This window comes from Enoplosus armatus, chromosome 1, assembly GCF_043641665.1.
Source record: "Enoplosus armatus isolate fEnoArm2 chromosome 1, fEnoArm2.hap1, whole genome shotgun sequence".
NCBI lineage: Eukaryota > Metazoa > Chordata > Actinopteri > Centrarchiformes > Enoplosidae > Enoplosus > Enoplosus armatus.
In genome coordinates, this window is record NC_092180.1 from 28,602,897 (window position 1) to 28,620,738 (window position 17,842).

General features: G+C 45.9%; 1 protein-coding gene across 2 annotated transcripts; it reads right to left on the reverse strand.

Moving 5' to 3' along the window:
• Window positions 1–22: 22 nt before the first annotated feature.
• On the reverse strand, window positions 23–16,581 carry aldh1a3 (aldehyde dehydrogenase 1 family, member A3). 2 transcript variants are annotated; one of them, XM_070911232.1, is made up of 13 exons: window positions 16,451–16,581; window positions 16,187–16,291; window positions 15,585–15,725; window positions 13,670–13,799; window positions 9,795–9,856; window positions 6,745–6,873; window positions 5,963–6,076; window positions 5,139–5,241; window positions 4,630–4,814; window positions 4,367–4,531; window positions 2,143–2,300; window positions 1,433–1,507; window positions 23–1,320 (listed from the first exon to the last, which is right to left on the reverse strand). In XM_070911232.1, exons 1-13 carry the CDS (start codon window positions 16,550–16,552, stop codon window positions 1,251–1,253), a joined length of 1,539 nt encoding a protein of 512 aa, XP_070767333.1. In that variant the 5' UTR covers window positions 16,553–16,581; the 3' UTR covers window positions 23–1,250. The 2 variants fall into 2 exon arrangements, with proteins under 2 accessions (XP_070767333.1, XP_070767334.1); XM_070911233.1 differs by lacking the exons at window positions 6,745–6,873; window positions 9,795–9,856; window positions 13,670–13,799.
• Window positions 16,582–17,842: the final 1,261 nt, after the last annotated feature.

Here is a 17,842-nt window from a genome sequence, read left to right on the forward strand (position 1 = left end):
ACACACGTATTGCAATGTTTTTATTTTTTATTTCAACTTTACTAGGCTTTCTTGTATAAAAGATACATCCCCATACATGGGGGGGGGGGGGCATGGATGACACACAAAGTGTATTTGATTTTCTTTATTCAGAATTTCTATTTAAATACAAAACTAAGGTGAGAAAAAAAAATGCAGAGACAGACTTGTTTCCCCGTGTGTGATAATAATAAACACTCATACATATATTTTGGTAAAAAAAAGAAAATTTAAAAAGTTAAAGTTGACACTATCTATGCAATGATAACATTGTTGCTCTTACAGTACTTGAAATGTTACTGGCAAGGTAAATGTTACCTTCTCTGGGACAGGAAACGGAGTTCCTTCCAACATTTGAAAGGCAGGAGGCACATTCTCCTCAGGAGAGAGAGAACATTCAGATTGGATCACACCAGGTTAGGGGGTCAGTGCTCGGTATTAGAAACAAAAAGTATCCGCATACATCAGCTACTCAACAATTACAAAAATAAACAGGCAAAAAAAAAAAAATGTATCATTATAACTAGTGAACCTCAGAGACATCCTCTCATTTCTTTCCGCCACATTAAACTGGGAGTTAGAGAGTTAAAGGCCATACCAGTTCAACTTGAAGGTTCATTACTGACCTTGGAAAGAGCCATTTGACAAAAAAAAAAGAAAAGAAAAATAGCACATGGTCTACTTCGAGGATCGAGTGTGTCCAGTTGTCATGGAGATGGTTCAGTTGTCATCTCATAAAATGCTTTCCAGGGAAAATTAAACGCAGGCGCAGCAGGTCCAGGGGGCGCTCCATGACAACGGGTAAAAAGGAGAGGATACAACAACAACTGAACCACCTCCACGAGGAGTGAGCGAAACCCACTGATGAAGGGCAAACATTTCCCAGCGAGTGGATCTTGTACACCTTTATTTTATTTATTTATTTATTTATTTATTGGTCAAATGATCATATCTTATTTTCCTAGAAAAGAGTTTGGTTCTAATTATAGGTCAAAGCGGATGTGTCGTGCGTACATTACAGGGAAATGATTAGACAGATGCCGGCTGACATTACTGAAGGCCGTCTTCATGGACAGGTGAACAAACCGACAGACTGCATAGACCGACTGACCCCCTAATCTCAACGCTGTGAGCACGGCCGAAGACAAAAGAAGGAGTGCGGTGAGGAATCGTGGCGGAGGCCCGGACGGAGCGGGGACGTGCCGAGCGCTGGGGGGGGGGCACGTCTCTTCTCACGGGGTCTCGCTCAGCTTGATGGTCACCGCCTTCACCTCGGAGTACTCCGCCAGGGCGTACTCCCCGCTGAGAGGACAAGAGGCAACACACGGGGCGGGGTTAAGGGACGGAGGCAGCGGGGAGGGACAATGGAAGAGAGTAATAGTGAAATATGGAAGGAACGGCGGCGGCCTCTTACAGCTCTCGTCCGTTGCCCGACATCTTATACCCTCCGAAGGGAGCTTGGGCGTGAAGGGCGTTGTAGCAGTTTATCCTTAAGAGACAGAGACAGAGACAGAGAGAGACAGAGAGAGAGACACAGAGAAAGAGAGAGAGAGAGAGAGAGAGAGAGAGAAAGAGACAGAGAGAGAGAGGGACAGATAGAGACAGAGAGAGAGAGAGACACAGAGATAGATAGAGAGAGAGAGAGAGAGAGACAGAGATAGAGAGAGACAGAGACACAGAGACACAGAGAGAGAGAGAGACAGAGAGAGACAGAGAGAGAGAGAGAGCAGTGGGAAGGCCAGCTCAAACTTTTATAAAAGCATAGTTTGGTTCATTTCGTTTGGTTCATTTCGTTTGGTTTCATTTCAAGTGTAAGACCCCCCCCCCCCCCCAACACACACACACACACACACACACACACACACCCATTCATTTCTAATCTAGTGAGTTTTAGAATATTCATCAGAATCACAATCAGGTTTATTGCCAAGCAGGCTTTCACATGCAAGGAATTTGCTTTGGTGTTTTGGTGCATTTTATATATGTATATATATATGTACAGGTGTGTGTGTGCGTGTGTGTGTGTGTGTGAATGTGTGGATGAGACAAATCTTAGATCACTTTATGGCTGAATTGTGTCCAATAACGTTGCAGAAATCACATGCAAACAGATGCCGGACTCACCAAACCGTGCCGGTCTCCAGGGCCGCGGACACGGACAGAGCTCTGTCCATGCTCGCCGTGAAGACCGCCGACACCAGGCCGTACCGCGAGCCGTTTGCTCTCTCGATGACCTCCTGCTGGCTCTCGAAGCTGAATATACACTGCACCGGGCCGAAGATCTGAGAGGGGACAGACGTCAGTCAAGCAAGCGCACAAGAAAAGGACTGGAAAAAGAAAAAATAGGTGTTCAGATGTGTAGCTTTTTTTTTTAAGTAAGCAAGGTTACACATTTGACCTCTGTAGAAAAGCTCAAATTAGTGTTAAGTTCAAGTTTGTCGTTGAGTGTTCCACCTGTGTTGTGTCCCCCCTTTTTTCTTCTAAGTAACACTTCAAACTCAGTTGATATGTTCAAACTAAGTTCAGCGAATAAAGACAGGAAGTGCGTTAAACCGACCTCTTGTCTCAGAACAGCCTGTCCCTATACATGTTAAACTGACGTCTGGTAGGCACAGATACGAGTCTTGGTTTTTGCATCTGCCTGACACCCTACAAAGTGAGACACCTCACACTTGCTAAACAAGGAAGATGAGGTACTCGGAAAATGTGGTTTATGATCTTAATGTGATGAAGCGAGGTGTTTCTCAGAAAATAACCGTTTTGAACCCCTGACCCCTTGGAGGGGGGCAAGGGGTATAAAGGAAAAGGAAGGAGAGGACAGGGGAGCGGGTGTGAGCGGAGAAGACCTGTCACCTCTGACTGACTGACTGCTTAGGCTTTTGCCTTGGTTGTTCGTGAGACTTTGTTACCTGATTGTTGTATTTTCTTCCTTTTTGAACATTTTATATCCATTTACTCTTTTTGATAAAACTCCAATAAAATCGGGTTGAACTTTGTACACTCCAACCAAAGTCCTGTGTTGCTCCTCTCTGAGATCATCTAGGTAGCCCCCCCTCAGGTAAGAAGACTCCTCTCCTTGAGATATGCTGACAGTAGATAATAATTTGGCTTTGATTAATGAATTCTAAGAAAGCTGCTATGTATATATTATGATGTTTAACATGGAAGGACATGTTGAATAGGTTCAACTCAGTTGTCTGATGTTTTGCTGCTGCTGTGGATAGTTTGGAGGTTACTGTTGAAGTTTCTAAATAGTTGGGACACGGGGAGGGATTTCCTAAATTTATCTCTAAATTGTGAATTAGGGATTTGGGCATTTGAGGCGGCCCAGTGTGAAACCAGGCGAGTGTCTGCCACCCTTCACTGTGGACCTCCCCCGGTATTGATCTTTTCCTTCAGGGTCTTACTGGGGTACCACCAATCTTCAAACTCCTATCACACACGGATATTCCTGCTAACATCCGGTCGTTGGCACATAGTCAACTATATAGGCCTCATTGTTATGATATTCCGGGAACGTAACCAGGCTAACCAGACCTAAAGATTAGGTCGTAGAACAGCCGTCACTCAATGTGATATCCGCGTTGGGTGGGGGTATCGGTTGTAACACCTAAGAACCTCTTCATTGTACAATATGAATGGAGAAGATACACAATGGTAGTACATAATGGACCACAATGGTTAATTTGTTGAATGCTGTTTTTAACTTTAGCATCAGTAATCCTCCAAGTAGCTGGAACGTTATAGTCCGACTATAGGAGTAAAGAACGGTTTCCTGTGCTGGGGATGTAGTTTTTTTTTGCGTATTATTTATACTATCACTCCAGGTTTAAGTCAAAGGTAAAGGTCAACTGGGGGGCCTTTTTGAATAATGTCCTTCCCCTCTTTAAGTGATTTAGCTTCATTTCTGCTGTGTGTCATTATTTTGTAATCGTTCCACTGTATCTGAGATATGTAGTGCATACCATGTGACTTGGTTGATATGTCGAAATCATTTGAGTGTGTTAGGAGCAGTGTCTTGTATCTATAATCCCTAATCAGATATGGTGCAGTACATATTTTTTACTCCATTGTAATGATAGGACAAGTTTTGCTGAAGCCCATTGAACTTGACTTTAACTTCTGGCGGAGACGTGCCAAGCCAATCGCAAGGATTGGTATGGGGGGGGGGGTGATCCGGGTGTATTTTAATGGATCGGTATCGACTGAAATGCAGCCCATCAAATTCTGATCCTGCCGTTTTTTGCCCACCGGGTGTCGGGCTCCCCTTTCACTCGCTGGCACTAGCTCCCTCCCACCCACCGCCTGTGTCATGGTTCATTTGCAATGAGCAGAAACAAGTTGCCACCTCCTCCTTGGCGATGCGCATGTGGTCTTTGACCTCGGAGAAGATGGTGGGCTGAATGAAGAGGCTCTTCTCGCCCACGGCTGCGCCTCCATATTCCAGCCGGGCTCCCTCCTTCCTCCCGCTCTCTATCAGACCCATGATCTTGTCAAACTGCCGTCGGTCGATCTGAGGGATCGGGCATCAGGCGAGAATAAGTAGGACAAGAGAAGGAGACAGTTTAATGATACTGGAGCGATGCCAAAATGTTCCCTGCGCGTTCCCACCTGTGGACCGTGTGACGTCTGGGGGTCCAGCGGGTCTCCTGTGACGATCCTCTTGGCGTTTTCTATACTGCGACGCACAAACTCTTCATAAATGCTTTCCTCCACAAACACACGCGATGCAGCCGTGCAGCACTGACCCTGGTTGTAAAAAGCTCCTTTTTGGGCTTCCTCCACAGCCAGTTGCACTGTAGACACACACACACACACACACACAGATACAGATACAATAAACAGGAACCACTCCAACATTTAAGGAATTAATAATTAAAGGCTAGACACCCTCTCAAATTCCCAGAAAAAATAAAAATAAAGATACAGAGGACATGACCCGAGTAGTCCTTGGTGATGGCCACCGCCCTGTCCTCAACAATATTGTGGGGATTTTGGGGGAGTTTCACAAATACTGTGCTTTCAAAATAAGAAAAACTCACTCGTGGCAGCATTTACATTACATGCATGATACAAAATAGAGCATTATTCCAAACGAGAGAGGGAGAGCATTTACTTACAGTCACAGTCAGCAAACACAATGCAGGGGTTCTTCCCTCCCAGCTCCAGAGTAACTCTCTTCAGATTGCTTTTGGCTGCCGCTTCTTTAATCAGCTGGCCGACCTGCCCGCATTGACGGTACACAGCAATTATGAGTCGTACCTTAACGCATCATGGGTAACACTGAAAAAAAAACAGAACTCCTCTACATATACCTATATATATATAAATATATATATATATATATTTTTGTTTTTTACTTTTATGATATCATTGAGAATGTTTAAGTACTGAAACAGTCGTTGGACACTGGACAGATTTCTCCAGATTAAAAAAATAATAAATCTTGGGTGAATAATCATAATTCCTTGAATCAACAATAGTCAAGGTTCTCCTGCTTAAAAACAGGGTTTTCTTGTAGATTTATTTGCAGTTTGCATGGAATAGGGCTTTTTTCAATGTTGGAACTGTGCAGAGGGACCAAGAACCTTTAGGAACCGGTGTGTTTCAGCCGGGGGAAGTGGGGACTAAATTCAGTTCTTGCACAACAGTTCCGGGTATAAAAGTCTGATGCAAAGCAAGCAACACTGGACAAATAGTGTCATCACATACAGGAGCCAAACATTTACTGTATTGTCTCCCATATTTTCTTCTGTATTTTGTTGTTATACCAACACCTGCATTGCTTGAGTTTTAGAACTCACCAGAATCCCCCTCCCCCCCCGTAGTTAGGACTCTAAGTGAAACAAAGACATGGTCTGATCTCATGGCAAGCAGCGACATGCCACTTGAGAGCATTTACCTTCCACTTTTCAAAAAGGATGACGAGGTCACTCTCACGTACCTCTGTGGAGCCAGTAAAGGCCACTTTGTCGACGCCCATGTGGCTGGCAATGGCGGCTCCTACTGTGGGACCAAACCCCGGTAGGATGTTCACGACCCCGGGGGGGAATCCCGCCTGGGATGGCGACCCAGAGAGCATGTTAGTGCAGCAATCGCCACAAATTTTAGCCAACAATAAATAAATAAATAAATAAATATATAACGGTGCAAAAGCAAAGTAGTCAGGAAAATAGGGAGAAAAATGAGATGTAAGAATATTTCATTTGTAACTTGCTGCAAGCCGGTTTGTGCCACGGAGCCAGTGGTCCGGATAAAATACAGGAACATTACAGACGGCAACGTTATTCTAAATATGATTGCAAATCACAGCAAATCAGTCCGGTGCATGTCACGTCAGTGTTTTGATGTTCGGACGAACTTTAAAAGTCAAAGTGCTCAGAAAAATGGCCCCAGTCAGCGTTATATTATTATATATTACATCACTAAGTATATTCTTACTTGTGCATTAATGTGAAAACAGCATTTTATTGTTGTAGCTGGTTGTATAATGTGTAGCATTACCAGAGCATTAGATTGGGCCCCAGTGTCTCCCCTGCTGTGAACAGTCACTACCCCAACGCAATAGAAGCAGAGCAGTCTAATGACATAAGAAGCAGGGTCCCCTAGAAGAACACAGGCCCAGAATCTGCTCAAGAAGAGGACTGTCGGAGGTTCAAAGTCTAAACCTCTCCCAGTCCACAGCTTGGATCAATCCTGCTGTACACGCCGAGCCTAACTTCAGACCTCTTTGATGAGCGATCCAACGTGGAGGGCCGTGAGGGGGGTCTGCTCCGCCGGCTTGATGACCACGGTGTTTCCACAGCTCAGGGCCGGCGCTATCTTCCACGCGAACATCAGCAGGGGGAAGTTCCACTGGCGCAGACAAAAAGAGTGCGTTAGCTCACCGCTTTCGAAGCTAGATTAAACAACACAAACAACTGGCACAGTTAGACGACAATGCAAGTTCTTACTGAGGGGTAAGCTGTATTTACCCCCCCCCCCCATCAAGCTGATAAGTTATAGTATACCATAATAGGTTGCTTTTAACTAAAACACTGGTAACGAGGGAGGACAAGCACTGCCTTTTCACTTTCCCAACCTTCCAGTCACAAGCCAACTTCCCTAACCTTCAGGCCGCCACCGCGCTTCACTTGAAAGTAACAAGCAAAGGTAGAAAACAACAAGTAAACAAGTAAACAAGCAAAAGAGCACTACATGAACAACACACGGGGTAATCACATTAAACACAAAACGATTCAGCAAATACGCACCAGCTCAGGACAGCGTCGGCTGAAACAATGAAGCCGTAAACCAGATTCGAGCAACAGGGCGACTCGTCAAGACGGGAACTCAAGACCAGGAAAGCAAAAGCCAAGATCGGGGAATGAAGCAGGAGGCACCTTGAGGTCACCGTCATGTCAGTTAATGCTGTGCCTTAGTTGCTGTGCATATTCCAAAAAGTTACAACTGCTGCCTCGTAGCGAGGAAGTTTTAAGGATTTCGTGGGGCCTTGTTGACTGCCGAGGGTTAGGGTCAGTATGCGTCAAACTCCCTTACGCACCCAGGTGTGTGGAGATGCACTGTTTATATGTCTATATATATATATATATAAGGTTGGTTGGTTGGTTGACTCGGAAACCACTTGGATGCTGGTCTGGAGAGAACACAGTAAATGGAGCTCTACGTGGCCAGAACTGGGGGCGACTAAAAGTAAACAAATTCAGAGAAAGAGGTCATTTATTTCCCAGTTGCTCTGGGAACCGAACGGACCAATAATTGGGCGCTCAAACCCAAATTAGACGGCGATACATGTGAGCGCTGCATGTTTATTGTTTAGGCATTGTTAACTTTTACAACCCTTTGGAAACGCTCAGCGCCATTAAGGGATCTTGGGATCACAAGTCAGGAGAAAGGTTTTCCTGTTTTCCTCTGACAATGACTCACGCTGTGTGTGTGTGTGTGTGTGTGTGTGCGGCAACGGTACTTTCAGTAATTACACAATGTCCTTCAGTATGAATTTCACTTTTATGATATAATCTCCCGTGTCAAACAATGGCCGTTTTGTTCCTTTGTTGCCAAAGCAACATTAGAGGTTATAGGCTTATGCTCAAAGATAAAAAAAAAAAAAAAAAAAACCCCAAAACTGAATGGCTGTATTCTGTCAGGATGTTGGAATTATACTCATGTGTCTGTCTGGATCTACGACAAAGTGCAACACAATACGGCGAAACACCAAACGTTGCCTCACCCTAAATCTGACTAAATTGTATTATCAAAAGAAAAGAAAACACATATTCCAATGTGTGAAAGTAAATCCAGGCAGCGCGGGGCCCGGGGTGTGTGTGTGTGTGTGTGTGTGTGTGTGTTCCCGTAAGAATGGCCCTAAAGGGATCGGCAGAGAGAAGGTATTGTTTCGGGAGAGCAAAGATTAAGACCGGGGTTTCGTTTCACCCTCACATTCAGACGGCGCTTTCAAACTTGGGGTTGCAGTTGACTTTGCTGGCACTGCGCATTTCTGATCAGCGCTTTTCTGGAAAGTTGAGTTCAGCCTTCGGCGGGTTCCAATAAGGCCTGAATAGAGTTCCAATAAGGCCAGGGATGTCGCGCAGCGCAAATGACAGAGCCGGTTCGGTTAAATACTGTAACCGGCTGACGTTTTTCAAGGCCCTTACTGCGGTTAAGAGGACGCCGTGACATTTTTGCGACGTACACCTGCGTCCCAGTCCAGTTTATGAATTCATGAATAGTGGTCTTGCTGCAGGTTTGTCCCAGTGGCCAAGTGTGGTGGTACGGCAAAACCAAAATCCCCAGCGACCCCAAAAAAGGCATTTTCCAGCATAGGAGCCTGTAAAACTGTTGCCTGGACACCTCAAATTGCGTACGAGGACAATTATGATTGAGTTTCCCAGGGCAGGGGAAGCAGTGTCTACGACTGTGATGTCATTCCAATAGGGACATGGGAGGGGGGGGGGGGGGGGCTGAGCCAGTGAAAGAGACTCTAATGACCATATGCACAGAGCTGAGCAAACTAGGAAGAGACGCACACTGTTTTGGCATATTCAATGGAGTGAGCAGCCGTCTTTGGAATGTGCAGGCACCACCTTGGAGTCCAGCGTAAAGATAGGTCTGGAACTGACAAAATATATTGTATAAAAAAAAAGATTCACATGTCGTTTCTTTTCTCGGCCACCTCCTCTAAGGTCAAGGTGTGGTTGGGTTCAGGCAAACCAAGCGGCTCGCGGGGGAAATGGTTCGAATCGAAACGACGTTGACCGTTGCTGGGGAGACTCTCCGCCTCCAGTGTCAAGGCCACACACATCTTTCTTCACACATCCATCCGACCCGACAATCCTTCCCACAAGGTTTTTTTTTTTTTTTTTTTTTTAACAATACACCTTCCCAGCAACTCCAAAAAGGGGCCTGGACCTATCTCTGCTCCCGCTCCACAGAGGTGAAACTGATATCCGTAAACTCTTAACTCCGGCGAGTTCAACCTAAAATGTCCGGGCATAACTTTGACTCTCCGGTTACTTAAAACACATTTATGAGGATTATTATCCACATGTAGATATACAGTAAGCCAGACTACAGCAGAGCCATACGCCGCAGTGCATAGGCCTATTGGAAGTTGGCAAGTTGGACTTCATATCCCCACGTTGTAAACATGCTTATTAAGAACAGACTGCCCAGGGCGTGTTTCATTTTTGTCCCTCTTTCACACCAAGCCGAAGTGAAGGAATTCCTGTTATACGTTGACCGCTCAGAAGTTCAAACCAGACCTCCTCTGGACTTACTGGAATGATGGCTCCGCACACGCCAATGGGCTCGTGTTTGGTCAAACACACAAAGCGTTCATCTGTAAAAAACAAAACAAAAACAAAAACAAAACAGAAACAGCACAATCAGTTTCATCCACTGCGCTCTAGGTGGAGGTTTTTTTTTTTTCTTCTACTTTCAGGATCAATATATTACATGTTTTACAGGCATATAACTCGTATTACAGGTCAGAGTCAACACAGCTACGGTATATTATCATTATTATTATTATTATTATTATTATTATTATAGTGGTAGTAATGGTTATAGTACTATCTTTTAATGAATGAATTTGCAACAAACATCTGCAGCTTTTTTTTGGCAATGACAAGCATTTCAATGGCCACGATGAAAGAAAAAGAATCAAAAACAACACATAATGCGGCGATCTACTGGCAGCTTCGAACAAACACACACATTATGAGATCATGAGAAAACCTCTTAACAAAGGCAACAGATAACGTCCCCGAGTGCAAAGCCAAATCATTTGACGTGATGTGTATTATGAATTAAAAAAAAATGCAAACAAGCTGCAAATACGTGAGGGTTCGAATGACGGGATGATGACTCAGAGGGACAAGATGTAGACTCAGTGGCGTTGTCCTAATCTCTTGAGGTCACAAAACGGACGCAGGCTTTATTAGCCAATTGCTAATTTCCTGATGGCGAACGGAACTTTTTCAGAAACAATTTGGGATGTTTTTTTTGCCAATAAAGCCGCCACATCAGCTTTCTGTGTGTCGTTCTGGAGGGGGCGTAGACAAATGACGTGATTTGTCAGTAAATCTGGAGGATTTGTTGGTTCTTTAATGGCCTTTTCTTAAATTGAGCAACTTTTAAAAAACGACGGTTGGAAGCAGAAAACGTAAAAATGAAAACGAAAAAATGTTGGTTTTTTTTTTGTTTTTTTTTAAACAAAATGAAATAAAAGTGAAATGAAGAAAAACAAACAAACTTTTTCCAAATCCTGGACAGTTACTGCGCTGCATTAAGACACATTTTTTAGGCTTTTTGATGATGTCGCGTTTTGACACATTTCCCTTCCATTATTGCTGGGTTCCATTGTGCTCTTTGGCTTTTTTTTGACGTCAAGCGTCAACATGTCTGCTGCATCGTTGAGTTGTGTTTATGCGAACCTGTAGAACGTGCTAACAGTGAGACCGACACTCCCCCCGCGCGCGAGGGAAGCTGTGATGTGCGCTGACGTGTCACAGGCTCAGCAGACGAGGGGCCAAACCTGGCCTCCCGGTCTGCACCGTGACCTTCTCCAGTTTCCCGTGTGACTGATCACAGACTGGGAGGTTCCTCCATGACAGGACTCATCTCACTGGGAGGTTACAGTCTTTCGTACAAAACGCGCTGCTGTCAGCGTGTAACACAAGGATCAGAGGGGCGGCCTCGGGCCTACTGTAGTTCTGTTATGCTCTTCACTCCGAAACTGACACACACTGATAGTCTCAAAGGCAAAATCCACTTCAGGCTCTATATACAGAATCAGAGGCAAATCTCATCTGAAGGCAGGAATATTGCTCTGTGCTGATGGACGGTGGGAAAAAAAACTCATGGTGGGAACTGTTGGGTCAATAAATAAAGAGTACGGTCCAGGCCTGCTCTATTGGTGAAGTGTCATGAGGGCGCGATGTAAATAAAGTTGCATTGAATCATGTTTCCAAAACCATTGGCCCTCTTTCGAACCACAGTTTCGTACTACAGCAATAGGTCCATGCTCCTCGGCATTGAAATGGTTGGCTACATATTCAACCCAAAGATTTCAATGACTTGAGATTTGTGGTCATTTCATCAACCGGTGAAGTGTCTCGGGAACCCATCCCCCATACCGTTTTTAATCATATGTTGGCATTTAATATGTGAATAACTTGGAAATTTGCCCGTGCTGAAAACATTCAGCCATTTTGGCTTTGTGGAAGAATGGGAGCCCAATAATGGGCATCGCAAGTTCACTTAGGAGGTCGTAAGTCGTCTTTTGCTCGGATCAAAACTTGAACAAGTTCAACCAGTATTCTCGGAGAAGGTCTTATTTCTTTCTAAATCTAATCTTCTGCAACTTTCCTACAATGTCTGTTGGACAGTCCTTTGAGTGGAAAAGAGGCCGCGGAGACGGCGAGCAACAGGAACTGGGTCTTTGCTCGATTCGTTGACACTTTAGCCCAAGCCGAAAGCTCAAATAAGCGAGCAGAAATTCCGGCAGTTCGGGCGGTCCCCTTTGCACGCTCAGGCCACACGATGACAATTCAGTTCATGCTATGCATAACGTTTATAACGACAATGTATTTCAGGGGCCACCTTCACAGGGCTGGGGGGGGGGAACTCATGCCCACAAGCTGGTGTTGTTAACGAGGTTTAATACCGACATGGGTGACTGGCCCTTTACATCCTGTGGCTCCAGGAATTAGAATAAGTTACCTTTGCACAATAAGTCGTATGTCGTTTTTTTATGATTTACTTTTGGCTGTTTAAGTTGATATTGATATGTATTGTGTTGGTTTATTGACAGTCTAATGTCGACAGGACCCCCGTCGTCTTAGCTCTGTATAAGCCGCCTATCGTCCCTCGGACATTTTCTAGTCGTGAGCCATTTGACGTCCTAAACTCTTCGTCGCTTGATGGCGTGGTTGATCTTTGGCCTGGGCCCGGGAAGGTTGGCCAAGGTCTGACGAGATTGCGTGGAAATCACTTCTTATTTTTTTTTCTCACGGCGTCTGCGGTAACGAGCGGCTACTTTTGTTGGGTTTTCTTATTTTTCAAATGCAACGCATCAGTCAAAGTCTCTCTAGTCACTGCACAACAGTGATTGGTTTGCCCTGACTGCTCTAGAAAGGCGTCTATCTATGCAGCTCTACCATTAAAATTCCAAGTTCCAGTTTGCGTTACACAGGTTGCACGTAGCCTGCGACTGCGCATGCTTTCATATCAAACCACAGCTCCGTTTATGTGTCTCGTCTTAATGACTGGTAGCGAGACTGCTCTGGTGTGAAAGTGGGGATTACCGGCTTTGGCGAGGCACTGAGCCAACACTGATTGTTAATCCCCACAGGCTGTTGCACCTCACTGATCGCTATCGCAGCCCCTTCCTCTTCCTTTTTGTCCCGCCGTGCCTTTTCGTCTCTCGCCACTCTATTGGGATCTAATCAGGAGGAAAAAGGCAAGGGTGTTTTGTCTATCTGCTGGGCCGCGGAGGCGCAAAGTAGGATCTGACAGGCGGGGTGAGATACCACCCAGGGCTGAGGGCAATCCCGGGCCAGGCTAAGTCACTTGCTCTTTAGTGATTAACCTGTTTCCGAATGGTGCCCTGGTTACAGAGCCCCCTTAAGGGACATGTTCAACAAGGTTTCGCCATGTTTCTGAGTCATGTGTGCTCATTTGGCATTATTTTGTATGGAGCTCATACGTCTTAAAATCATGCTCTCAAGTGAGCAACAGAATAAATAACTGAATGAATTACACTCCAGCTCCTGCCTAGTACATCAACTGAACAGTTAACTCGATTTTAAATCATTTTACGATGGCTGGAATGAAGTTAATTCGTCATTTGTGTGAATGGTTATTAACTCGAGAGCACAAAAGACTTAATCCATGCTCTCGGATTAGTGCAAACAGCGGTAGGGGAACGTCTCCTGACACCTGGTAGGCTCCGCAATCGCGCAGAATACGGGTTTGCGCTACAAATCACTTTTTGACACGGGGATTTTTTTTTTCTCAGTGCTGCTTTTAGGCCGAAGCCTTATTGGTACCGCACAGGATCTTTCACACCTTCGTCGGTCACTTGCTGAATTCCTGACAGCTAGAGGAAGATGACACACACACACACACACACACACACACACACACTCACCTACAGGTAGACTCTTGCCGTGGATCTTGTCGGTCCAGCCTGCGTAGTATCGGAGGGTCTTGATGCTGCCGTCCAGGTCGACGAAGAAGGACTGCAGGAAGGGCTTCCCCGTGTCCAGAGTCTCCAGGGTCTAAAGAACCAGGAAGACTTCACATCACTGTTTAATACATTTCCTTGACTTTTTGTTTTGTTTTGTTTTTTTGCATGTTTAGCTGAAACCTTAGCAAAGTAATAAGTGTAAAGAAATGGGATTTGTCACTGTAACTGTAAATGGAACTGAAGGGCCGTCGCTAAAAAAATGAAATTCGTCAGGTCCCATGAAAAAGGCCTGGTTATGTAGCTTTGAGTTGAAGGGTAATTATGGCTTATTTTTGCAGTACCGACTACCTGGTTGGAAACTACTGTTGGAAACAAAGAGACAAAATAAAGGCATACATACAACCTGTATCTATAACCCCCCGGTGCCAAGCAGGCCTCTTCTTGCACAGTGCAGGTTCCTCATAAATCTACTGTTGGCCACAAACTGTTTCATATATACCAGGAATTTAATATGATGTTATACTTGTTGGTTCCAGATATAATAATAATAATAATAATATTTACAGTTACTCTAATAACGGCAAATTAATCTAGGGCCTAACCAAGGCACTGAAATAGCTGGCGAGGCAGCTCCTATGTGGAGCCAAGGGTGGTGCCGTGGGATGTCAGCCTGCAGTGGGCCACTGCAGTGCAGGGTGTCTCGATGGAAACGTGGCAATGAGCCAAAGCATGCAAAACGTTACAATCGGTCGTCTAATATCGATTACGTTAAGGCACAATGCCGCTTTGTCTCAAATGTGTCAGACATGCTTGTGTAGCCTGTTCTTCCATCGCAAAAGGACAAACAACGAGAAGCGAGGCTCTGCAGCTCCAGCAGACACTGAAACCGCCGTACCCACTCTCCTGCACGGGTCCAAATCTGGTCCTTATTTCCCCAAACATAGCTGGGAGTTTAGTGTAATTAGCCGTACCCTGCACACTACCACTCCAGAGCATGTTTGCAATTAGAAGTCACATGCAATCTGGTATTGTTACTTCACTCACATCTGTAAGGGTTCATTTACAGATCGAAGTCCTAATGCGGGCTGGCAGAACTAAACAGAGTGAAAAGGGCCCAGCAACAGGGATTTCATTCCAAACAATGTCTGCGATGGAGGTGGGGGTAACATCCAGCAATCATTACAAGGAGAAAAAGAGAGGCTATAGGGTGGGGTCGCAGTGTCATGATGTCATGCAACGATGTCGGCCAATCCCTGATATGAATAAGTCAATATCAAGACGACGGCACGTGGACATTCTTCAGCTGCAGGGGAAACGTTTTGCTGCTTGCAACAGGGAACAGAGCTCTTGCTTCTATAACTGAGATGTAACTGAGATGCGTGTCATTCACTTAAAACACACAGTTGTGTACCACAGGGGGCTGCCGGTCATAAAGGGTATATCTTTGTGACCCAGGGGGGGGGGGGTTGTCCAGAAAAATGAAATTATTAAATTAAAAAAATAGATCTATGATGACCATAAAATATGATGCATTGTTCTACAGTAAGATAAACTACTGAACAGTATATAAGACAAGCTGATGACAATGAACCACATCTACATAAAACACATTTTGCTTGTCATGTCACATGTTGTCACTGTGAAACTGACCACTAATACATCCAATCTAGTCTAATAATATCTAATGATATTATCTAATGAGAATAAGCCCCATCATTCGTGTTTCCAGTTCCAGATAATTTCACCGAGCAACTGCAATTGTAAAAATCCACCTGTGTCCTCATCCTTGAGCCGTATCATCACGTTTTCAAGGGGAAAACAGACTTTAGATTGTCTTATGTACGCGTGAAAAAGGGAATACTGGCAATGGGCCCACCGCCAGCAGGAGCCGGTCCCTCTCCATCAGGTCGGCCAGCGTGTGCAGCAGCCTCCCGCGGCTGGACGCGTCCAATCGCCGCCACGGAGAGCCTCTCTGCCCGGCCGCCCTGGCTGCCTCCACCGCCTTGTCCACGTCTTCCTGTGCGCGGGGGGGGGGGGGTGAACATGAAGCAGATGTCGGGGCACACACACAGAGTCTCACGTACAAGCACACCACAACTTGTTTTTGAAAGATTTCGGTGGCCGCGTTACAGCTTTGGCCACCAGACATGCATACCCGTGGCGTGCGGTAGCCCCCAAACTGAAGTGTAAAACTCTTATTGTCAAAGCTTTTTTTTTTTGTGGATATGGCCGATAACATATGGCCCGAATTTTGGCAAAAAAACTAAAAAAGTCAAATACGCCCTTTATGTTTCATGCTGCGTTTCATACATATTCCTACTGACAGACACAAACGCCTTAAATTAACAGATATTTAAATGAAGTTTGGCACACAAAAAAAAAAAGCAAATAATTTCATTCACTTCATTATTCAGTGGTAGAGTACACTAAGACTAATTGTTTCTTATGATCGATCAAATGATATCGACGCCCTCTTACTTCGCCCGCTTCCTCCACATCGCAGAGTTTGACGCATGTGGCGGGGTTGAACGTCGGAAATGTCCTTCCTCTGCTGGAGGTGTGCCATTCGTTGTCGATAAAAATCTGTGGAAAGTGGAAAGCCGATTTATACCTTCTTCAAAGTTCAAAGTAAATAAATAAAAATAAATAAAGAAAGAAAGAAAGAAAGAAAGAAACAACCACAGTGAGAGTAAATGCTTCGACCGCCGACCCGCACCTGCGGCAGTGTCAGCCGGGTCTTACCTTGGCGTGCCTGATCTCCTGGACTTTGACGGGCTGGGGGAGAGGAGGAGCTGGGGTCCCCCCGGCCGCCACTCCGTTCTCTGCGGTCCCGTTCTGCGCCATCCCGGGTCAGCTCTGAGCCGCTCCGTCTGCGAGCCCGTCCAATGGCTTGTCTTTTTTTTATAAGACCGCGCAGTTCCCTCCCACCCCCGGCGCCGTCAGCCCTGCTCCGCCCCTGTGTCAAAAATCAAGGGCCCGCATCCGAGGGGACCCGCGCTCCTTTGGGGGGGGGGGGGGGGGGGGGGGGACAACCTGCATCACGTGGGCCAATGTTCTTTTTTATTATTAGTTTTTTTAACTTATGTGAACAGTGTGAAAGATGGTGGTGGTGGGGGGGGGTCCAAGATTACGATTTCACACCTGAATGACTTGGCTGTGTCTTGTCTGGTGGGGGCAATGAAAATAATGAGACCCGCTCGTTCTGCTGCACAATATTTACATCGCAACACGCGCGCCTTTGATCTGCGCGAGTCTGCCTATCTGGGCACGGAGGGGGGGTGGGGTGTGTGTGTGTGTGTGTGGGGGGGGGGGGGTTGCTGCTGCTCAGCCATGCAAAGGTGTTATGAGTTGTGATGTGTTTTTTGTGCACCTGGGCCTGGTGAGGTTGAATGGAGCTGGACGCATGCAAACACATGCTTTTGTCCCCGGGGACAAAAGCCGCTCGCTCGCTCCGGACCCGCACTCGCTACACAGTCCGCTATTGTTTTCCCCTCCGTCGCTCCTTGTCTTTATGTCAGCGTTTAATGAGGACAGCGGGCTCTCGCAGGCCCATTTCTCACTTCAGCAGCCTTCCAACACTTCATAATGAGGAGGAGGGGGGGGGGGGGGGGGGGTGCACAAAGGGAGAGAAACAGAGGATGGTGTGTGTGTGTGTGCGTGCGTAATATGCAGGGGTAATATGAAATGCAAAGCATGGGCCCAGACCCATGCAAATAAGCAGGAAGCTGCTCTGGACGGGGACGAGTTGATTGCTCCAACACAGCCATATTCTACAGAAGGCGGCCTGCAAACAGATCTGTGCATTAGATCATCGGACACAGAGCCACTGTAGTGTTTTCTCGAACAGGAGGAGATGTGTGCTGCGCGCTGGGACTCCCTAGTTACTGCAACAGTGGAGCTACACGGTGACATTTCGGGCTCTGGCAAACCCGACCCATGCAAAGGGCCAAAGTGACATTCACCGTGAACACAAAGGCTGTTTTTTGGGTGCTTAAAACTAAACCACATAGTTCTTACGGCCTATTGCCGTGGGCATGCAGGCCACTGTGTGTGTGTGTGTGTGTGTGTGTGTGTGTGTGTGTGTTTGCAAGCACACATGGTGTGCGTCATGTAAGCAAGATTCTAGTCTGTGTC